The sequence below is a fragment of the Helicoverpa armigera genome, chromosome 6, assembly GCF_030705265.1.
Source record: "Helicoverpa armigera isolate CAAS_96S chromosome 6, ASM3070526v1, whole genome shotgun sequence".
Lineage (NCBI taxonomy): Eukaryota > Metazoa > Arthropoda > Insecta > Lepidoptera > Noctuidae > Helicoverpa > Helicoverpa armigera.
This window is the reverse complement of record NC_087125.1, coordinates 7856411-7881594: the sequence shown is the minus strand read 5'-3', so window position 1 is coordinate 7881594 and position 25184 is coordinate 7856411. Positions and strand designations below refer to the sequence as shown.

Here is a 25184-nt window from a genome sequence, read left to right as displayed (position 1 = left end):
GATCTATCATCAGCTTCAGTAAATGAGTTAATCATAGCACTAATTAAATCTTTAACCCAGACTCAACACCTCTCACCGACCATCGCTGCCACTGTAATTAATGCAGTTTCTGAAAAGAATATTCATAATGGAACACAAAGCCAAGGCAATACAATGGAATTGTCGAAGCGCATTTAATAAAAAATCAGATATAATGATCATAATAACATCAGTTTCTGTTATTCCTGAAAGCACTTTGATGGATGTAAATTAGGTTCATACTAAAAGACACGGAGTCAAATTTTAATCAATTTATTATCATCTTTAACAAATCTTTTTAAACAATAGACATACAATAAACAATTCATTAAAACATTGCACGTCATTATTTTCGTTGTCACTTTAAAAAACAGAATTATTTCTAACATAAGTGCACAAGAATAATAATAAATTAGTAAGAATTTTAAGCCTTCATTCTCTTTCGCCCATTGACTCCAATAATAATACTCCATTCGAGTAGGCACTTATTTAAGGCGACCCTTAGACCTACAACAACATTGTGCAATATTACGATACAAATATTGTGCAATAAATATTTTAATCGCTAAAAATCATTGCGCAATCTTTAATATCCCACCCAAAACAAAAATGTGAAAGACTGCCAAGTTCGATAATATGGGAACGCTTCGCCTATAAAAGAAGTGAGATCTGAATAAGTACCAAGTTCCATACACATACCTCAGTTAAAAATAGTTACTTTTTAATGTTGTTACTTGGCAAGTTTTCACACACCTTGTTATAAACCTACTAAACGCAATGAATCAAGTATTTAATTTTCTATTAAAACTTGCCAAGTAACATCATTAAAAAGTAACTATTTTTAACTGAGGTATGTGTATGGAACTTGGTACTTATTCAGATCTCACTTCTTTTATAGGCGAAGCGTTCCCATATTATCGAACTTGGCAGTCTTTCACATTTTTGTTTTGGGTGGGATTTCATTTATTTTTGTAAGGTTGTTTATTTTATTTTTTTCTTATGATGAAGTTATTTAAAGAAATGTCTCATTTATACTATCTTTCAGATTTTTTAATAAGCACTATGTTTCTTACAAAGACATGAACTAGGTTAACTAAATGGACTAGATTTACCAACTGACTGACATGACATGTTATCGTATATTATGTTCGTGGATCAAAGTTACACATTCGTTATTTTCGAAAGTGATTCACACTTGGCCGTTTTCAGATTTTTACTTTACTTTGACTAAATACAAACCTTTGCAACGAATTTCAGATCGGTACAACCATTCGAAGATATATTATATAATTATAGATAAATTTAGTTCGTTTTAGTTCCTTAGGGGTATAAAACACCTTCATTATTTTTAAACCGACTCACACTTGGCCATTTTCAGATTTTTCCCTTTACCTTGACATAAAGACCTACCTCCATGCCAAATTTCAAGTCAATACGACCATTGGAAGTGGTCTAGGTTTTTGATGAGTGAGTCAGTCAGTCAGTGAGTGTATAGTAAAAATAGCGATTTTCTGACGTCAATATCTCAAGACCTACAATAGGTATATTAATGAAATTTTGTATTTTAGATAAGTGAGGGGGTCTCAACAGATACTAGAAATTTGATATGCGTAAATAAAATAGATTTTGAGTTACAGGGGGGTCGAATTTGGCCCGAAATGGTTCGTGTAATATAACCCACGGCCGGTGTGTCGCTTTTTTTGCTCGAACTTGGCGGACACACTGCCGTGTGTCTAGATTTACCTACTCGAACAATACGTAATTGCTCTATTTAATTCACAGTCTAGGGAACGCCTAAAGATAAACATCTTGAAATGACTTTTTATTTAAAGATTCAGTCTAAAAACAAATAGCGGATAATATCACTGTTCCTAAATACTAATAAAATACACTTGGTAACAGTTTCATCGAATATTGAATCATTATTTTAAATAGTAGGTAGTTTATTTGTGTAAAAAGTCCTAACAAGATTATTTACTATAGGCATCCCTTGGACCTGCAATAACATTGTGCAATATTGCAATAAAAATTTTGTGCTATAAAAAAAAATGCCGACAAAAATCATTAAAAATTTTCGTAAATAACTCTGCAAGTCAATAAAGCCCAATACGTAACATTGCGCAATTAGATTGATCATCTAGCTTATGCGCCTAGTGGTGAATGCTTCGACTGGTGTGAGTGATTCGACGGGAAATTCAAATAAATGGTTTTAAGTAGAAATTAGATCAAATCTTATCATTCCCTTCAAGTATTTTTTTAAATTATAAAAGTTTATCATAAGAGTTCATTTATTTTATTTAAACTTTCGGAGTTACTCAAAGAATGAAATATCGCCATTTTTTTTAATATCTTACCAAAGTCAGGTAACGATAGAAAAATATATAAAAAAAATATAGATACATTTTATTTTAACTTCCTGCGTACAGTCGAGGCACTCACCTAAGTGCCTGCCTACTCTAACGGAGCAACTATATGATGTAGGGTACCTCGTCCACTAGGAATGTTTTATTAGGTCAATAACTATTCTATTTCCGTTTTATTTCACATTTAATTTACCCTGCCTGCCATACCTAATAGCTTAGAGGCAAGTAAGAGCGAAATCGCAAACCTATTGTACAGTTAGAAAACCATGATCGAAAACATTTTTGGGGTTCCGTACCCAGAGTAAAACAGGATCCTATAAGTAAGACTTCGATGTCCATCTGTCCGTCCGTTTGTCATCAGGCTGTATCACAAGAACCGCGATAGCTAGAGAGTAAAAATGTTCAGAAGCATTAAGTCTAGGTTATTAAAAACATTAAATAGGTTGTTGTGATAAATTATTTTCCTCTACTCCATTTGAGTTGGCACTTAGGTGAGAAACACGCTAACTTATTTGACCATTTGTGTATAAAACAAAAAATGTCCTCTTTATACGCATCGGTAATGACAAATAAGATTAATTGGATAACAATGTAATCACAATAGCAGTTTTAACCTTATCGGGCATTCTGCTACTAATATAAAACCAATCGTATTCCAATGACATTCGATTGGTTTGCGTTTTATCTGCCATTTGGTACCTACTACTACCTATGGTAGTTTGCTCTACAATCATATTGCAAACGTAAATAATTTGCAGACAATACGATTTATTATTGAATCACAGAAACGGATAAAAACGTTTATTTAAAAGAAAAAATAGCGGAATGCCACTTCATACGCTTCAATCGCAATTGAGTTAGGATTGGATCTCAGTCGGATGTGAATCGTATGTCACTTTGGTAAGTAAAATCTGCAGAATCGAGCCCCAGTTAAGGTGCTAGAAGCAACATGGCGTTCGGGTTCCCTGTCAAATCTGGACCACAAGGTCGGTGGGGTGGGGGGACCACAATGTGAGGGTTCTAAAGAAGGCCTATGAGGACGGAGGTAGTAATGTTCCTCGTCCCCCGAACACCCGCATTTTGGCGCGCTACTTCCTAAGGAGATGTTGGGGTAGGTATGACATCTCCGCTAGCATGAACGTTTATAAAAATATTTATAGTTTTCTGCAACAGTTTAGAGCACCACGTGATCGAAAAAAACACCTCTCGAAAATCGGTCTTACAATTACGAAACCCTTTTTTTTTTTTGTTTAAACTAAAAATTATAGAAACCATAGTCTTCTGTGTAAACTGTCAAGACGAGTCTTGAGTTTTAAAACAGAAAAGTCGCACTCGCTTCGCGTGCATTTAGAAGCTATGTTCCCATTCTTCCCATGTTATTGCATTTGCCAATCAACAAAAAGTTATGTACGTTTGGGCTATATTTTACGTTTTTTTTTTTAGTCCAAAAATATAAAAACAATCGGCACTCTCGCCATGGCCATACGAAAACGAGAGAAAAGGGATTTGAATTTATCGCGTATTTAGTATTGGGGAATACTGAATGCATGGGACTTTGAAATAAAAAAGATAAATAGGCATATCTGTTAATTTACTATCATATAAAATCAGACTACTTAGAATTAGTAATTTCCTTAGGAAGTAGGTACAAGACGCATTTTTAATACAATATAATATTGTATAAAAAATATTCTGATAAATGAAAAAAATTGCTTGGGATGGTTGACAAAGTTTTTAGAAAAATTATATCTAAATTTATATTTAGCACCGGTTTATTATTATACAGACTCAAAAAGTACTTGAATCTTGACTTAATTGCACCAGGTCGGTAGGCAGCAGACATTTTAGCCCGCTTTAGTGACAAATAGTAAATAAATTAGGAATCTTAACGACTAGGTGCACGCTATAGGTACCTACTAGCTGTTCCTGCAGTTTCCCTGCGTACCAGTGAACTTCTTTGTTTATGTGTTATTCGGGGGCCCACATAAAGTGAGGAGTTGCCCTGAAAAATGTCTCTTTTCAGAGTTGTAAGGCTTTTCTGAGTTAATGGAGTCGAGATAGATAGCCTATAATCTACGGAACCCTATATTGAGCGTGGTCCTTGAACCCAAATATGAAGTTCTTACTTGATGTAAAACTAAAATTTTCGTGAGTTACTCTGGAGTTCTCACGAGTTTCCATCATTAGATGATTATAATCAGATTAGGCCCTGGACTTGTGACAATGAGATTATTTGGGACGTAAGTAAACACACACATCCGGTGGTAAACGACACAGTTATGACCGACCAAGTATAATAAAAGAATACAAGTATGCGAATTAAGAGCTTTATTGTGTCACCTAACTTTTTTATCTAAGTGCCTAAGTGCCATAACTTTTTTGTCCTGATCATCATTTGTCCGAATATACCTAATATTACACACTATAAAATTGAAATTCCTAAGTATGCCCTAAATCCGTATAGGTATCATAAATAAAACCGTTTTTAAAGTCCTACATTCTAATTATATGATTGCATGCGACATGCAGCATTCATGATTTCTTATCACCGCAGCGGTGTGCTACAACCACCTGCTCCCCAAGTCTCTGTCCACTTCCGCGCCTACACGGTTTAGAATTACGTTTTCTTGGGGTAGAGCAGACAAGACTGCGTGGAGTCGGATTAACAACGATTTGTGTCTGTCAGTAAAACAAAAATTTTAGCAAATGTTTTAGGACGAAAATAACATTACCTATAAATGTAATTTATTTAATACACAACTTGGGACACATGACTTTAGGAGATTCAATTATTATAGAGTAGGTTAGGTACTCGATATCATGACAAGATTAACACACCTTTAGAACTAAAGATAATCATGTCAAGAATTTTATACATTAGATATGATAGAGTGAAAAAAAAATACTTAATATACTCTTTGGCAATAAGTGCTACTATCACAATTAAACATTACGTTAAAACAAATTAATAAATCCCCCTCATTAGACTGACTTTGAGTTCATAATCCTACTTATGAACGTGAAAGTTTAACGGGTTTTAGTGTTTGTTCCTCAATCACATTTTAACGGCTGAACGAAATTACCTGAAATGCGATCAAACTTAACCCCTAGGCCCTTTTCACATGCACCTGTGAATGCTCTCTATGTAGTTTATACAATCATACTTTATTATACGTTAGGGCGGCTATGCCATGACACGCATGCGAAAAGGCCATAGTGAAGGTTGGTAGTTCCCATGGGACGCGGATGAAACTACGGGCGGATGTTGAGTATTAGGTACTAAAAAAGGTCCACAAATGATTGCTGGGTCCAACAGCCTTATTTAATACGAGGACGAGACTTATTTAATAGAAGGAGATGGTCTCCTTGTCTGGGATATTTGTTGCATGTGGGTGTTATGTATTGCACCATGATCGATCGAAAAACTCACCATCGTGCTATTCAATTAAAACCGGTCACTGAAAATATTCAAATAAGCCAGTGCCGGATGCCTTTGAAAATGGCAAGAACCACTTTTAATTACATAGTAAGATGCAAAGATTGCAAAGGAATGAGACTACGACAGAAACATAATTTAAGGGCGATCGAGGACCGGTCGAGGGAAGAAACGGTTTGTTTCAATTTCTGTCAAAATTATTAGTAGTAGTACTTGGAGTACGGAAAAAGTCAAAAAAGTTGTGATAATAACATTTGCAAATTCAAAAGGGCCCTGGCCTACATTTTTTTTTTAACATAAATGCTTACTTCGACTTTGCATAATTATCGTAGTATATAATTTATAGAATAACAAATCTTGTAGAAAAATATAACTGGAAATCGTGTGACGTATAATAAAATGTTTATCTTGCAATTATTTAATAAGCCACTTAATTAAGGTACGTATTTCACAATTTGCTTTCATCTTAACAAAGTATTAAACCTATTCTTATTAATTGATTCAGTAGATGTGGACGTGTTAGTATAAAAATTTAGGTAGCGATAACGTTCTATGAATACATCCTATATTCTAGGAACGTTTTTGAGCCCACTTCATATCGTCAGCTCGCGGTTTACAACCAGTGAGTGATTCTATAATGGTCTCTAGAGTGGACCAAAAGTGAAGCATTTCTAAAGGCCAGTTGAGCCAACCGGTGGTGATGCAAAAGTAAGTCTCGTGCGGCGCTACGTGGTGAATTCGATGATGACGACGCGGCAACACAATGTGCCATTCTTGTAACCACACCACCCACATAGGTAGACCAAAATATGTATGAGACCATTTGTGAATCTGAAATGCATTTACACCAAATTAATGAAATATTTATCAGTGCGAAGAACTTTAACGACGTCATTCACTTCTCACAAAATTCAGGCTTTGCGCATCTAACGTTAGACGATTTTCTTCAGTGATTTTTAACAAACTATATCAGCCAGATGGTGTCCTACCTTTTCCCAACTATGTTGAGGTCGGCTTCCAGTCTAGCGGGATGCAGCCGAGTACATACTCAGGAACAAAGTCACCGAAGTCATAAACGTCAATTTAATTAAAACAACTGTTTACTATGAGTATGAATTTTCACGCTTAAGTTTCAAAGTAAACAGTTGCTTTAAGAAAGAAAGAAAGGCGTTTATGTTTTCAGTGAACTTGAGCCTTAGATGCCCTCCTAGAGCTAGGACTTACAATTAAAATTTTGCAATATTACAAGACCTATAATTTGCAAGCGACTATTATATCCTAGCCTGGTCTTTGTACACCATATTAAAAAAAAAAAAACAGGAATAACAATTTAACAGTTTTCAATCATCCAATTGTTTTAAGTAGGATTTGTTTAGTTATAAAATATGTATGTACACTTGAAATTGAACCGTCATGGTGACAAGGATAATACCATACACGGGCGGTTCTACAGCCGATGTCCGCTTGACAAAACTACCGCAGACCATCAAACTACACGGATTGTTAATTTCAACATTGATCCGCCAACGTCCCTTGGAGAATTACGCAATAATTAAAAATCATCCATATAGTTTGAAGGAGCGGTTTGACCCTGCTTGCGGCGATCATATTTCTCCTGCCTTTGAACCGCAACGAGAAACCGCGCTATGTATACTTCATTTTGTATACTTTATCATTTTCTTTGGAGATAAAACTTGTTAGAAATCGCTCAAGAAATCAACAATGATAAAATTTGCTAGATTTTTGAGAGAAGTGTTTTAATTCAGAGCAATTTATATTGAATACAAGTACCTGATTAGTCATTGCTACAAAGATACAACACAAGTACCAATAAGCAATCCAGTGGAATTGTGCTTCGATGCTTTCATCCTCATAGGTGAGCAGCTGCCATACAATTCTTGCTAAGACAGGTATGGTTATGGCAAAGTTGTCACCATTCGTTTCGATAAAATCATGTCGAGTAATGGATGTTGGGTCAATATGATGTTCACGGAATGGGCGCAGAAAATTCTGTAACAGGTTAGGCAATGATATGAATAAGTGACCTAGCTTTTCTAAATCTAAAAAAAGAAGGATACTGTTAGAAAATGTACAGTTATAGGAGCATTTCTACATAATAAGCAAATAGCTGCCCGCTTGTATGCATGTGACACATGGGTTCCTTTCTATTAACACGCCACACTAAGGGCCAAGATCACCAAATTCACAAAAGCATAACTAAATTCTCTTAAGGACGCGTTTGCAAAATTGATAGGCATGAAATCGAACTACTACATTGACACGGCCCACTCACACAAATGTAGGCATTGTTAGCTGCAAGAATATAGTCAAATAAACAAATTTTGAAACTTGGATAATTTATTTTGTTTTTTATGTACTCAAGTACTTATCTGCGTTTAGATAACCATAAAAATTTTACTGGTTTTGTTGGTTATGTATGATGACTATGATGAAACTTTACCTCCGGTCTTGATGGAGTGACCTGAATGTATATCGTCGGTGTCTGCTACTGGAACTCCGCGACGAATAGAGTTAGGTGTACCGAGTTTGGGCTCGTTTTGTTAGCTATGATGAGACCTGACCACCGGACTTGATGCAGTGACCTGAAGGTATATCCTCGGTGTCTGCTACTGGAACTCCGCTACGAATAGATCTAGGTGTACCGAGTTTGGGCACGTTTTGTTAGCTATGATGAGACCTTACCACCGGACTTGATGAAGTGACCTGAAGGTATACCCTCGGTGTCTGCTACTGGAACTCCGCGACGAATAGATCTAGGTGTACCGAGTTTGGGCTCGTTTTGTTAGCTATGATGAGACCTTACCACCGGACTTGATGGAGTAACCTGAAGGTATACCCTCGGTGTCTGCTACTGGAACTCCGCGACGAATAGATTCAGATGTACCGAGTTTGGACTCGTTTTGTGTGTTATGAAGAGACTTTACCACCGGACTTGATGGAGTAACCTGAAGGTATACCCTCGGTGTCTGCTACTGGAACTCCGCGACGAATAGAGTCAGATGTACCGAGTTTGGACTCGTTTTGTGTGTTATGAAGAGACTTTACCACCGGACTTGATGGAGTAACCTGAAGGTATACCCTCGGTGTCTGCTACTGGAACTCCGCGACGAATAGAGTCAGATGTACCGAGTTTGGACTCGTTTTGTGTGTTATGAAGAGACTTTACCACCGGACTTGATGGAGTAACCTGAAGGTATACCCTCGGTGTCTGCTACTGGAACTCCGCGACGAATAGATCTAGGTGTACCGAGTTTGGGCTCGTTTTGTTAGCTATGATGAGACCTTACCACCGGACTTGATGAAGTGACCTGAAGGTATACCCTCGGTGTCTGCTACTGGAACTCCGTGACGAATAGAGTCAGGTGTACCGAGTTTGGACTCGTTTTGTGTGTTATGAAGAGACTTTACCGGCGGACTTATGGAGTAACCTGAAGGTATACCCTCGGTGTCTGCTACTGGAACTCCGCGACGAATAGATCTAGGTATACCGAGTTTGGGCTCGTTTTGTAAGTTATGATGAGAATGAATAAATATATATTTTATTTAATACAAGTGATGGTTTCATGTGAAATAAAAGAAGGTTTTGGATTCATTTTAATTTATTCACAAATTTTTCAGCCCTAGAATATTTTTTTTTAAGTGCGAGGAATGTACCCTCAGCTTCATATTCCGTGACATTCTTGGGTCAATCAATTCTGGAAGAAGACAATTTTGGTAAAAACTAATTAAATTTATCTCCATTTTTTCCTTCCAAAATTGTTCATCTCTTTGTATGTACTCATATTTGACTTTGCCAGGGCCCGTCCAAATAGCAAACACGCAAGTGTCTTGCCTAGTAATGCGTAGCTGTCCTTGTATTTGGTAATACCATTTATGTTTTTTGTTTACCGTAAATAAATTATCACTAGGCAACCAAAAATCAACTTTTTTGAGTTTAATGGCATCGTCTGGCTCCAAACCATATGCCGAAGATGGACATTTTATTTCTATTATTCCAATCTCACACTTTCCGTCGGGGGTTGCTCCAAGAAAGGGAAATTCTCGGTCTATGAACAACCCGCACTTTTCAATGGGCATATTCAAGATCGCTGCAAGTTCGCGGATGGCAGTCGCTTCATTGCTTCTGCCATGTTTTATTGACGGGATATTGCTTAAGTCTTTCTGATACAATATTTGTTTTATTAGTGGTCCACACTCAGTGGTTATGCGACGTTTACAGACTGCTGCGAACCACGACGCTGTCAGCAGTTTCCTTCTAGTTTCTAGCCATAATGTACTGCCACTCTGCAAAACTGTGTCCCTTTCTAAATTTACCTTTTCAGTCTCCGAAAGTTCTAATGCATTTAAAAATTTATTTTGGCCTCTTCAAATTCTTCCTCGTTCATGTCCACCTTTTGGCAACTTTCACCATAATAGGCATCTTTAGATGCAGATGGCTTTGGATTCTTTTTCTTTTTAATTTTTCTGTTGTGCCTTTTTTGATTTAAATTTTGGCGTAATTTTTCTAGCCGAACAATTTCGGGATTGGCATCTGTGCCAAAAATATATTTGTGTACTGCCGACTGAAGGACACCCGTGTTATAGGACACCACGGCTGCAGCACAACGAGCAAGATAGGACCCCCGCTGGGTAAAGTTCACTCTTTTGCCTCCTATAAATTTTGCAACTCGTGCATTAAAACTTTCCACTGCATTATTTGTTTCATTGTAAACAAAACTACAGGAATGCAGTGAAAGACGTTGGGCCAAATCTTCAACTTTTTGAAAGACCCCGTAAGCTGTCAGTTCTGGCACCATATTATTCACGTTGCGTTTTTTGACGTCATCACTACAAAAATAAGTTGCGCAGTTGGAGTGATCACCAAATATATGATAGGGACCATTTATTATATCATTTTGATACCTCTTGCCTTTTCTTCGAAAGCAACGTTTTTATTGGACCAATATTTGACGCTACTATCAATGCCCCAACGTATACGCAAATAATTTTCTTTCAGAATCTTTCGGCCCCTTATGTGGAAAGAAGTATTACTACAAATTGCTAGCAGGCCTTTGCAGTAATTTCTTAGTAAATGATTTTACATTCGATTTTACCCACAGTTATGTTATCATAAGGCCTTGCGTTCCTAATGCTAGCATAAGTGCTTGAATCACCATCTGCTATAAACTGGTGGTAGATAAGTCCATGCATACCAATGGACTTTTTGAAGCCCTCTGTTATTACAACTGCTTCTATAGCGGTAGAAGGACCTTGAAAATTTTTAAAACAAGCATGTTTCCTAGGTAATGCCCCTTTATTTTCTGCTCGTGCACAGATATTGCAGAATTTATTTTTGACACCATAATATAATACTTTTTTTGAGTGCATGCCTACGATTGCACCAACACCGGAGGAAGCACTGTAATTGGTTCCATAAGAGCGCTTGGACCAACATGCATCACCCGATACAGGTATCATAGCTAACCCATCTGTATTTACACTTCCAATAGCTAAAGCATTGTCTTTCTCCTCTTTACCCGCCTCGATCATGAGTGCGCAGCCTTTTTCCACCACCGACTTATTATGTCATGCTTAGCTTGGTACAATCGTACTGACATTGGTGGCATATTTACATGACACAAAACAGTATTAAGCTGTGTAACCCCAGCACCAATCGTCATTATACCAGCGACAATTTCTTCATTCACGTCCATTTTATTTTCAGTTTTTTTGGATGATTCTAACGTGAATTCAGCACCACACATTTTGCATTTAATTGAAAAGGTCGAGTGAAGCCCAGACCTTTTTTCACTCAATAGTTCAATTGTACTCAAATTACAATTAAACATAGACTTATGATTGCTGATTCCTTGTAATTGCTCCATAAAATAAGCCATTTCAATAAGCCTTCTTCCTGAAATCTGATAGGTTACTTTTTCTTCATCCACAGCGGTCTAGAAAAAAATATTTAATTTGTCATTTGTACCAAAGGACGTTAGCAAAACACAATAATAGTACATGTACAAGTCGTAGTAAAGAAATATGATAACTTACGTAAGATGTCTCCAAGTCATTGTTATTGGAAGTACTACAATCTGTTTCTTCTGAATGCACCTCACTTATGTCACTAGAATTGCGACTCACTTCTCGAAGTCTGTGAAAACAAACGAATTAATTTGACAGTTCTCAATTATGATGAGCATTCCATAAACAAATGATTACCGTCTTATATTTTCCAATGCATTTTTTCTGGAAAGCACTTGTTTACGAGAGCTTTGCCAAACGTTCGACTTCTCGGCATCTATAACAACAATTGAATATTCATAGTTATTATGTACTCAAACATTTTATTATAAAAAAAAAAAATAATAAAAAAACGAGTCCAAACTCGGTACACCTAACTCTATTCGTCGCAGAGTTTCAGTAGCAGACACCGAGGGTATACCTTCAGGTCACTTCATCTAGTCCGGTGGTAAGGTCTCATCATAGCTAACAAAACGAGCCCAAACTCGGTACACCTAGATCTATTCGTCGCGGAGTTCCAGTAGCAGACACCGAGGGTATACCTTCAGGTCACTCCATCAAGTCCGGTGGTAAGGTCTCATCATAGCTAACAAAACGAGCCCAAACTCGGTACACCTAGATCTATTTGTCACGGAGTTCCAGTAGCAGACACCGAGGGTATACCTTCAGGTCACTTCATCAAGTCCGGTGGTAAGGTCTCATCATAGCTAACAAAACGAGCCCAAACTCGGTACACCTAGATCTATTCGTCACGGAGTTCCAGTAGCAGACACCGAGGGTATACCTTCAGGTCACTTCATCAAGTCCGGTGGTAAGGTCTCATCATAGCTAACAAAACGAGCCCAAACTCGGTACACCTAGATCTATTCGTCACGGAGTTCCAGTAGCAGACACCGAGGGTATACCTTCAGGTCACTTCATCAAGTCCGGTGGTAAGGTCTCATCATAGCTAACAAAACGAGCCCAAACTCGGTACACCTAGATCTATTCGTCGCGGAGTTCCAGTAGCAGACACCGAGGGTATACCTTCAGGTCACTTCACCAAGTCCGGTGGTAAGGTCTCATCATAGCTAACAAAACGAGCCCAAACTCGGTACACCTAGATCTATTCGTCGCGGAGTTCCAGTAGCAGACACCGAGGGTATACCTTCAGGTTACTCCATCAAGTCCGGTGGTAAAGTCTCTTCATAACACACAAAACGAGTCCAAACTCGGTACATCTGACTCAATTCGTCGCGGAGTTCCAGTAGCAGACACCGAGGGTATACCTTCAGGTCACTTCATCAAGTCCGGTGGTAAGGTCTCATCATAGCTAACAAAACGAGCCCAAACTCGGTACACCTAGATCTATTCGTCGCGGAGTTCCAGTAGCAGACACCGAGGGTATACCTTCAGGTCACTTCACCAAGTCCGGTGGTAAGGTCTCATCATAGCTAACAAAACGAGCCCAAACTCGGTACACCTAGATCTATTCGTCGCGGAGTTCCAGTAGCAGACACCGAGGGTATACCTTCAGGTTACTCCATCAAGTCCGGTGGTAAAGTCTCTTCATAACACACAAAACGAGTCCAAACTCGGTACATCTGACTCAATTCGTCGCGGAGTTCCAGTAGCAGACACCGAGGATATACCTTCAGGTCACTCCACGTTAGCAGTCACCAAAGTACTTCATGATCACGTGCGATGAAACGTTATTTTTTAGTGAAATATTTACAATATTGCATAATATTTTGGTGTAATGATAAAATCAATAATCTTACCTTAGAAGGATCAAATTTGGTTAGTCGAATATTTTGTATTTATACAGCGATCTTTTCAACACGAGCAGCTGGAAACGAGCGATACAGTGTCCTCTCACGACGGCGGCCGAGCGCAGACTGACTCAGAATGAGGCTTTCGCACAATCGTGGGTCGGAAGGAATACAAATAAAATAACCCTATTTCAAGCTGTTAAGACTCATCGTTAGTAGCAAAATATGTGAAAAAAATTGGTTTTGTTTTTATTTTTTCTAACCTTATTCATAGCACAATACTGTATTTTTTTTCCTCACATTTAATCTTGACTATGTTTGCCTATTTACAAAAAATAAATCAATATTAAATTACTTTATTCTTAGTAGAAAATTGTACCTAAACTTGACCCGGAATCATGAATTTTGTAGAAAGGGGTTACGAAATAACTTTTTTATGATATCAAAAATTTATTTTTTCAAAAAAAACCTTCCTCGCGTTTATAGTTGAAGACCCAAGCTATAACTAGGAGTTATTTGTCATATTTGATTTGGCTTGGTTTAGTCGCAAAATGTACCGAAAAACAGCTTAATTTTGCTCAAACTGCAAACGCGTCCTTAAAACAAGAGTTTTGTTCTTAAAAATGGAACGTAAAAATTCATAGTGAACAGTTGTTTTAAGCAAACTGATGTTTATGTTGTCGGTGATCTTGGGCCTAAGAAATGTCCAGCATTGGAACATATCTAACATAATAATTTTCTGCTGTCATGTGCATTTCCACTGAATAATGTGTAGGTAATCTAACATAATAAAAACAAGTGTCGTGAATCTGTGTGTGCATTTTCTTAATTAGGTATGTACGAGTTATGCCAAGAATTAACTAATATTATTTCGACGTTTTTAGGTGGGTAATATAATAAGACCGATATTTTTTACGCCTGATGAAACACGTTCCTGCTCCGCCCCTGACTCGCCAACGATGTGTAGTGATAGACGTTTCTTTAAAGTAGTAACCAGTTATTATTATTTTTTTGTGAAGTATTTAATTATTTATTCACCTAAGCAACGAAGATTTTATTTTTATAATCATCAATATTAATTTATTCATTCTATTTAGGATGGCCTTGGTAGTCTTACGGATGAGTTCCACGAGCATTAAAACGAATAAATACCAATCGAATTCGCGTATGAACGGTAAAAGGTAATATCAAACAGTATTCTTACTTTGTAGAAACGGCTGAACCATGAGGATTGAGGAGCCACTTTTTGTAACTCGGTGAAATTAATATTTATTCCTACTGTAATGTAATGTAATGTAACAGCCTTTTTATCGTCCCACTGCTGGGCACAGGCCTCCTCTCACACAGAGAAGGATTGAGCAATAATCACCACGCTTGCTCAATGCGGGTTGGTGATTTCAGACTTTATAGTCCAGGTTTCCTCAAGATGTTTTCCTTCACCTTTTTTATCAGCCATTGGTGTCTAAGATATACTTAGAAAGTACATACAAACTTAGAAAAGTTGCATTGGTACTTGCCTGACCTGGAATCGAACCCACGCCCTCATACTCGAGAGGTTGGTTCTTTACCCACTAGGCCACCACGACTTTTTTTTTTTTTTTTTTTTTTTTTTATTCCTACTACTACTTATTTAGTAACCATACCCAACTCGACCGTACTTAATTTTTTCATATAAAAATTTTATACAAAAACATAAAACCGACTTCTAAAAACAGTAGTCAAGACCAGCCATTTTATTTCATTGAGAGTTGAGTCTAGAATTCGGTGGCGAAATAGACATAGCTGCATCTGCTAGACACCGACTTCTAGACCGATGTAATTTATAGCTTTTTTTGTGTTTTAAGAAGTTTTTTTTTTAACATGGAAAAAAATAATTTCGCAAAACAGTCCAGGGGCTTGATTCTGCTAAGTTAATAATGTGATAATTGGATAACAATTGAATCTCAATAGCAGTCTTAACCTCATTCTGCTAATAATACAAGGCGTTGATTTGCATTTGTGCCATATTTCAGGAGGAGGACACAAAATATATAGATAATCGACTGGAATTACAGTAGACGGGAAATAGCTAATAAGCACTGATTTTTTTTGTTATTGTGTTGTGGTAGTATTTCAGAAGTAATCCAATTTTATGAATGTTTATGAATGATCGTCGTTTGTGTGAGTGCGCAGCACGGTTTTAAGGCCAGTAACACACGCGCCAAGTTTAAATACGGCTAGATATATTGACGGAATTCCGAAAAAAAATATTTTTTTTTGTTGATTTGGGTCGAGAATCATTAGCATAATTGCCAGCTTGTATAAGACCAATAATTGTATTCCAATGACATTTCATTGGTTTTCCACGGACCTGCCATTTAGTCTATAGGGCAGTTTGCTCTACAATCATATTGCAATCGTAAATCATTTGGAGACAATATGATTCATTATTAAATCACAAAAAAGGATAAAAACGTTTATTTAAAACATATAGGTAATAGCGGAATGCCAGGTCCGCTTCAATCGTAATTGAATCTTAATTTAGCAGAATCAAGCCCCAGGTGTCTTTGGGTAATCGTTGAACATACATCCTTACTAATATTATAAATCGGAAAGTGAGTTTGTTTGTTTGTTTGTTCCGCTTTCACGCCGTAACTACTGAACCGATTGCAATGAAATTTTGCAGACGTAAAGTTAGAGGTCCGGATTAAATAATAGGGTACTTTTTATCCCGAAAAAAATAGATATTCCCGAGGGAAAACAAAAATATTGTTTGCTTGATGGATGGATTGTAGATGGCGCTGTGTGTCGTTTAAAACAAGGTAATATATTGCAAACGAATTAAATTTAGAAGCTAAATGATACGATAATGAATCCCCGAAAATGAGGAATTCCCGAGGGATGATGTACAATTTGTTTAATCGTCTAAACTGTTTTTTTTTTTACATCTACTTATATATTGCAAACGAATATGAACATATAAATTTAGAAGCTAAATGATACGATAATGAATCCTCGAAAATGAGGAATTCCCGAGGGATGACGTACAATTTGTTTTATCGTCTTAACTGTTTTTTTTACATCTGAAATAACTATAATTCAACGAATTACTAATTGGTATAAGTATTAGTTAAGTTGTTGAGTTGTTTTTAAAACGTGGTGACGTTGTTTTTTTTAAGATACGTAAGAAGTGCAATGATATAGATAGATAGATATATAGATAGATAGCTCCACAAGGGAAAACGTATAATATAGTGTACCATTCAGTTTTGGTTTAACAACTAATCGTATCCAGCGTTACATCGCGCTTCTTAGATTTTTCCGTGGGAATGAGAAGTTTTCTTATAGTTGTGATTTATACCGCAATATAACCGAATTCCACGCGGGCGAAGCCGCGGGCGGAAAGCTAGTAAAAAATAAAAGATTACCTACGGCGAATTGAGGACCTCCTTCTTTTTTGAGAAATCAGTTAAATAGCGCGATTGACGGTTTTTCCAGTTTTTTTTTTATGTTAATTATAATCCGGTCTCTAGTAATGAATTTATTAATTGAGCCATCAAACTTCAGAGCAAGTGTATCCACTCGCCCGTTATTACTAACCGGCTATTTATTACAAGTGTAGTTACCGATTAGTAGACTGAAACAACAATGATACCTACCGTGCTCATCATTGCTTGGCATCCCAGATATTGAAAACATGGCACCTGCCTTGTAGTTTATAAATAAAATACAATCATTTTGAGTCGTGTGGTAGGTAAGGAAGCTGTCACGGATAGTTTGTTGGCTTTCAGATGGTTGGCATTAGTTGATTCCTGCTATCAGCAAATTAACATCGCCTTGCCCCAAGCGGCTGGTGGCGAAATAGCTATCACACAATACCAAGTTGGATAATAAATGCCTTGCTTGGAAATGGGCACCATCCCCGAAGTTAAAAAATATCCTACACTGCGCTGGGTATCGGCAAATTCCCTCATCTTGGGGGCCTTTGTCCAGCAGTGGATTATGAGGTTATGACGAAAACCACTTAACTAATGTGCCCTTGTCGAGTACACATATAGACAATGGAGTACACGTTTTCCTTTTTTTTTATCTTATCGGAATCGATATCAAAGTCGTGTGTCAAGAAATATGAAACGAATTTATAAGGAACGCGAATTATCTGTAATGAGTGAGAAAGATAAGCAAACGGTAACATAAGCAACGGCACAATAACAATGATATTTAGCCAACAGAAACTATAGTTTTAATGAGTATATTATTACTTTGCCTATTATAGGAAGATCAACAGCTCCCCAAGTGTCAGCAGCCCAATGCACTACTCCTGAAGCAAAATCTGCTGTTAATACACCAGAAATTGCTGCTAAAAATAACGAGGCATCCGCTTGTACGTGTCTGGCCATCAGAACACCAGCACAGACACACAATGTGCAACAAACCACCACACAGACCCACTCTTGTAGTCTTTTGCCTGTTAAAACAAAAATTACATTCAATTTTTGAAGAAAAACCTATTACAAGAAATAAAATGTTTACGATAGATAACATAGGTAGCCCGTCCGCGGGCGTAATGGATAATTTTGCATTGATTAATGGCTGCATATTGATTTCGGAACTAATTCATAATAGTCGTATAGATAGATATGTACATATATATTCAACAAGTTGCGATGAACACATCAACAATGTTTGTAACAATTTATAGGGCGTAGGCACTTGACTTCGAAATGGCTAATTGTTTCTCGTTTTTTGGTAAAAATACAAACCCATTACCCATGCAATTATTTTGTGCGATAGTCGTGAATACGGGAGTGCCTCCCACAGACGAGCCAAGCGGAGCGCAGGTTGCAATAGCTGTTTAAGAACTTGGTTACTAAACAATGTTTTTTTAATTGTATAAATTATTTTTGTCTTAACGATTGCACTAAAATTATTTTGTATAATTTATTAAACATATTATTATGACACTTTGTACACGTATTCTTGATGGTACTAGGATTAACATAGGATACTTTTTATCAACACTTCACGCGAGCGAAGCCGCGGGTTGTAGCTAGTTATTAAATAAAAATTATCGAAACGTCATGTTCTAGCAAGATATGTCATTTGTTATGGGTAAAATTTAACCGAAAATGTATGAAATTACGACTTCGAAAGCACAGAGATGCTGGAGGCTTGGTGCTATATTATTAACAAATGTTCAGGGGCAGACATGTTCTAATAACATAGATTTTTTTGTTATTAACTTTTTATTTCGGACTAAAATGGATGATGTGCTTTCTCAGTCAGTAGGCATTTGACTGAATATTAAAAACTCCGTTTAAAAATAAAAATACATTTAACAAAAAAATTATCAATTGAAGCATTATTTAAAGGGTATGATTTAAGCTGTCACCAATTTAATTCATTTTGTGTTTCTTAAATAGTAGGGTTTGCCCTCAAAATAGTAGATCTGTCACCAAAATTTATCACCAAACAATATAAAATCAATTCCACAATAAATTACCGAAAATCATGGAGATATGGGGTCAAGTACCAAATAAATGGTTTTGTATGTATTATAATAGGTTTGTCCTAATAGTATTTAAGCAAACTAATTTAAAGAGATCACCAATAAATCATATATTGTATCACTAGAAAATTTCATGAAGGTCTAAAAATGTAGGCTGGTCGTCATCATCCTTTCAACCAAAAGAGTCTACTACTTAACTGGCCATGTGCCTCCCCCAAGGGTCTTTAAATTAAATTTCCACAGGTAATATAAATATATTTAAATTAAATTTCTAGCTGAATAGTAAATTAAACACTTAATTCAAGTCAAAATAATCAATATTTATTGTTAAAATAACAATCACTGAATAATCAGCGTTGGTTTGGATTTTGAAGGGCTACAACCTACAACCCATTCGTTGAGGCCCGAAAGCGCGCCAATTTGTCTCCCTTCCCTTCCTCTTCCCTTTGAACATTATTTCATAAAAATTATAAACTGATGTATAAAATTGGTAACGAATACATTATTTTAATAACTGAACGAAATAAAATGTAACTACTGTATTGGTGACAAAATAACAAATAAAAAGGAGTCGCAGTCAGGGATCGATTAATCGATTTATTTGGTGACAGATCTACCATTTTGAGCACCAAGCTATTATTTAAGTAATAAAACTATTATTATAAGAACGAAGTTTATATTCATGTAATGCACTACAATTTTATTGGTAATCCATCTCATATTTTACACATTATATTAACAATAATTTGGTAATTCATACCTGGGAACAATCTTTGTTTATCTGAGAACGAAAATATTTCGTGGCGATAGATCTATTTATTAGGTGATACAACTTGATGACAAATATAAATTTTGGTGACAAAAAATATAGTTCCCTTATTTAAAGTATGTATAATTTCAGTAACTTTGTAAACCAAATCCTTCGGACCAAACCAAAGACATGGAACTCGCGGATGTCTGACGCCAACTACTGTGGTTGACGTCACACACTATGTGCGAGAATGTGGCTGTGTTTAGAATAATAGTGATTTTATTTATTTTTTTCTCCTTAATGGTTTATATTTTGGACCTCTTGTCATTACACTTGAAGAGGTTTTTAAGGAACTGGCCGACTTCAGGATATCGCAGGGTATCCGAGTCGGCAGCAAAACAGTCACAAACCTCCGCTTTGCAGATGATATTGTCCTATTCGCACCGTCGGCAGAACAGCTGCAACAAATGCTCCAAAAGCTGAGCTCTGCCAGCCTTAAGGTCGGGCTTGTGATAAACCGGTCAAAGACTAAGGTAATGACTAATAGCACGCAACGTAGCGTCGAGGTAGATGGGCAAGAGATGCAATAAGTCAACGAATACATCTACTTGGGCTAGTTAGTGTCCTTCGAAAACGCCTGGAAGAACTACTGGACCATGAAGTCGCTCATGAAGGGTGAGCTCCCTTCATCTCTGCGGAAACTAGTCGACATGTGTATTCTGCCCATCCTGACCTACGGAGCTCAGACTTGGTCTTTGACCGAAACTCAGAAGTCCAGGCTAAAAGTATGCCAAAGTAGCATGGAGCGTAGCCTGCTCAACATACGGCTTAGTAACCGGATACGCAACACCATTATCCAATCCCAGACGGGTATAGTCGATGTGGGCAATAAGTCTGCAAAGTTGAAGTGGGATTGGGCGGGTCACATCTGTCGAATGCACCCAAACAAGTGGGTGACCCAACACCACCACAAAGTGGATCCCTGAAGATGGAAGGCGAGAAGAGGGAGACCAAGGTAACGCTGGAGAGAAGACCTGGACAGCTTCCTCTCGGACTGGCCACAAACAGCGATGGATAGAGAAAAGTGGAAGGCTATGGGGGAGGCCTTTGCCCAAGTGGGACAGCATAGGCTAATAAAAAAATAATTGGTAGAAACGTTTAAAATATAGGTACAAAAAGACACGCATATTCTCTATTAAAGATAAATCTTCAATTAAAATGATTTTGCATGGATCGATTGGGATGGAAATTTAGGGCTATGACCTAGAGGAACTATAATACATACTGTATTAGGCTTATGGTGAATGCACGATTATCAGATTCGGAGCGCTCGCCGTTCGGTGTGATTGATTCCGATCAGAAGCGTGCGTTCACCATAGTGTCTCCGTTAGCTCATAGAACTATTATTCATCTTGGTCTAGTCTCTCTCAAATGATCTCATATAATTATGTCACTGTTTCATGTACAATATGTTTCATAAGCAATAGACAATAGAAGGGATTCCACCGAGTTACTGACGATTGCTTCAATTGTGATTGTATGTTATTGTTTAGACAGAAGCAAGTATGAAAAACCTAAACTATGAAAATACAAACTATTGCTAAATATTGTCCGATCAAACAAAAAATAGGAAAACTCAAGGACTGAAATATTTTCTATGATTCGGTATTTTTCTCCTTGACAGTGCATGTATGTATATTAACACATACACGCACGCAACTGAATAGGTACAACTTCTTCAAAATAATTTTGAAAACTGGCTGAAAGCTAGCGAAATCGCATAAGTAATTAAAACCTGGATTCCATTCTTCCATTACAGGCTGGATTTTTGGATTACTTATTAAACTTATTTTTAAACTCAAAATACATCTAGTGCCATTTATTATTTCGTAATCTGGACACGAAAAGATTTTTGTTCGTGTCCATTTAATCCAACTTAATTTAAATTACTTTTAAGTTTTCGCCCGCTGGACACTTACTGTATGTGTGTGTGGATGTTCTTATATCAGATATGTAAAATTGTTTCCATTCAGAGCCTTCTGTCAGTCTTTTTATACGTGCAGTCTGCAGATCAGCTTTACACGACGGGCTTATAATGCCCTAAGCCTGCAGAACAACGATTCTTAGAGGCCAGTATTGAGAAAACCGAGGATAGGCCTTTTGATAGGCAATTTTGGGCAAGTGTACACCTAAATAGAAATATAAAGTAGACCTAAGTCTAACTAACTAGATAGTAACACTCCGATTAGTATCTATTCATTTTCATTTTCTATTTGCGCTTTGCGTATTACTAACACTGTTACTACATTGTTTTTTTGTCGTTTTTTTTTTTCGAATTTGTATTTGGTGGTTTTATGCATGGTCCACTTTGACTGTACCTACCTACATAAATTATTTTAATCACCTCGGGGTTTTTTTGAGTACCTTCCTTTGACATCACTACATAATATAAACAAAGTCGCTTTCTCTGTCCCTATATCCCTATGTATGCTTAAAACTTTCAATTAAATCAATCTTTCAATTAAATGCTTAAATCTTTAAAACTACGCAATGAATAATAGAGTCAAGATAGAGTGAAGCCGGGGCGGGTCGCTAGTAATTTATATTTTATAAAAAACTAATTTATGTCAAAATTCATATTATAGGATAGGTTGATTATTGAAATCCGTATTTAGTACTTAAAATGTTTCAAGATTAAAATAAATAGAAAAATGACAAATTACTCTGAACTAAAAAACTTCACTTTGCAGTTTATGTTTCGATAAAGAGGCTGGTGATGATGATGAGTTGAAGGGCCACAGAGCAACATTGACTACTTTTTGTCTCTTCCCCCACTTCCCTAAAATGCGGGGTGGGAGTCGTATGGCGCATTTTGCAATTTTCAAGATAGAAAGCTAGAAGTGCGATTATTGAACAAAAAACGAGTATATTTTATTTTTTAATCTGCCCTCAACTTATTAAAAGCTGGCGAAATTTTATATGACACTTTTCGTAGTTTTGAAGGAAGGAAGCTTAAAAATCGGTACTCAGACTCAAGAAAAAGTTTGCAAATAGCAGGAGATACTTACACAAAACAACATCTTTAGATTATTTAATGTATTTTTATGGACTTCTATCTCTCCTTATAGTTAAATTTAAAGGAAAGATAAACCTAAACATGATAATAATCTAATCATCATTGTGACGTTATTTACATTGAGGTAGTTAAACCAGATATTGATTTGGATGTAAAATTGAAAAATCTGAATCATAGTTTTTGAACAATCTAAAATACCTTTATTTTTTTATCTATACTCATATAGAGGACTTCTTTTGTTTGTTTCGAAAACTCTTTCACTGTTGGAAAGCTACACTCTTCCTGAGTAACATAGGCTATAATTTATCCCAGTACTTTCCAGGGAATGCAGGTGAAACTGCAGAAAACCATCTAGTAAGTAACAAGGTGATATAGACAGCAAATATAAGTTACTGTTGATTTTGGATTGTTAGCCATTGCCTTTATTTTTGTTTCTGATACTGTGTTACCACTTTTTACATGGATCTTTGTTGTCATTAATGTTTTTTGTTTTCAATTATTTTAGAATAGTATTACAGTTTTGTTTAAACTCGACTGCAACTGCCCGATTCAGCATCAGTGTAAAGTAATTAATCCGAACTATAATATTACAGATACAATGGTTTTAGTAGTGATGATTTAGAAATCTCTGCTTCATGGTATTGACGTATCTATTTCATGAAATAAAACTACAGCTATTCAATTTAAACTTGTGAAAATCCAAAATCCTAAAATACTTCTGTTGCACATGTTAGGAATATGTTAGGGTTTGGTTGCAAAGAAAATGTCCCAAAGGAGATTGGGCATTCCTGGGCTATTGGTGGCCAGTCATGAAATTGGTATCAAACGGTAGCTCTAAAAAAAAAAAACAGTTGTTCCTAATTACTATCTAATAATGTCCTGTGGGACATTTAGGAAAAAGATATTCTCATATTTGCACATCAGAAATGTATAAGCTAAGACATAAATTTTTGATGTTTACTTAATTCTGAACCCTTTTTCTGAACCCTGTTCAGATACTGGATTGTTATTACTAATCAATTCTGATCATGTGATATACATTTTTGAACAGTTTACTTTTTGCATTTTGTAAGAAAAGGAGCTTGTCGCTAAATAGTGATTTCTTCCATGTGCCACTGCACAACAAAGAAACAAGAAAGCACTTCAAGCTATGCTTATAAAGTCCCAGCTGTGTTTGTACATCTTGGACAGTTGTTGTGAGTAGTCAGAAGCCAATTAAGGCATACCTGGTAATTGGGTTGCCAGAAAAGTTCGTAAGTTCAGATGGCATTTTTAGGTTTTGAAGTACACCATAGTGATAGAACTTGAAAATAATAACTATAGGACTATACTACACCCGTTAGTACCAAAAAGGTCCTTTTGTAAAATCTATCATTCATTGTTGATATGTTCATAGTACAAGTGTTCAACTACCTAATGAATAATAACAATGATTTAATGAAGATACACTGAAAGGCAGTAAACGAAAGCCTTATTCATTTTGCACCACATTACTAACCTGGACTATAAAGTTCTGCTAATTCTTGAGCTCCACGATGTCGCGGACCCCAGCGAGGCTGCTTGCCTACCACACTAGGTAATTGTATATTGGCATTTGGGTCGTCTTCCGACATAGAATGTTCAAGGATTTGGCGTTCTGTTTTGACCGGTGCTAGCAATGTTGTTGCCATAGTACTGGCATACTCAAAATGTTCACAACTTAAGCCACTTAGGCCATCCCTGTTTGCACACGGAGGTATAGGCAAGGGCAAAGCCATCGCTTGGATACGTTGCCAATGACGATATCGAACTGAAACAATTGGAAATACCTAATTGAAAAATGAATTTGCGAACTGTGCAAGAGAACTTTATCAACTGCAAAATATTATTATTAGAAAAGTAGTTTAACAGAACATTTAATAAATTACTCCTTACAATAAAATTGAATCTGAAGTAAGGGAAATACGGTTTAAACAACAACTGACTCCTCGTAATTAGTCGCAATAAGTGCAATAAGTCATTATGTCATATTCAATTCATTCTTTCTTGCAGTCAGCAGTCACCTTGACTGAGTCAAGCAAGATATGTCATAAATCATAATATGTCAAAGTCAAAAAACCTAGAAGTGTCTAGTTAAGGGCGGACCATGGGCGGACACACATATTCGGTTTTCCAATCGGAATTCCGATTCGGGATTCTATGACACTAGCGCACACGTTCCGGTTTTTTTGTATACGGAATTCATCTGAGAGAAGTACGTACAGATCAACTATTGTGACAGCGCACAACATCATAGAT

At 36.6% G+C, this 25184-nt stretch overlaps 1 protein-coding gene and 1 long non-coding RNA gene across 3 annotated transcripts; both read right to left on the bottom strand.

The window, feature by feature from the left end:
- Positions 1–277: 277 nt before the first annotated feature.
- Positions 278–24950, bottom strand: LOC110375495 (plasmanylethanolamine desaturase 1). 2 transcript variants are annotated; one of them, XM_064035023.1, is made up of 5 exons: positions 24822–24950; positions 24406–24696; positions 17834–18039; positions 7609–7827; positions 278–6648 (listed from the first exon to the last, which is right to left on the bottom strand). In XM_064035023.1, exons 2-5 carry the CDS (start codon positions 24662–24664, stop codon positions 6388–6390), a joined length of 945 nt encoding a protein of 314 aa, XP_063891093.1. In that variant the 5' UTR covers positions 24665–24696; positions 24822–24950; the 3' UTR covers positions 278–6387. The 2 variants fall into 2 exon arrangements, with proteins under 2 accessions (XP_063891093.1, XP_063891094.1); XM_064035024.1 differs by having other exon boundaries at positions 17834–17892.
- On the bottom strand, positions 11377–12142 carry LOC135116967 (uncharacterized). Its single transcript, XR_010276538.1, has 3 exons — positions 12040–12142; positions 11872–11971; positions 11377–11771 (listed from the first exon to the last, which is right to left on the bottom strand). It is a non-coding gene; the product is annotated as an uncharacterized LOC135116967 (long non-coding RNA).
- Positions 24951–25184: the final 234 nt, after the last annotated feature.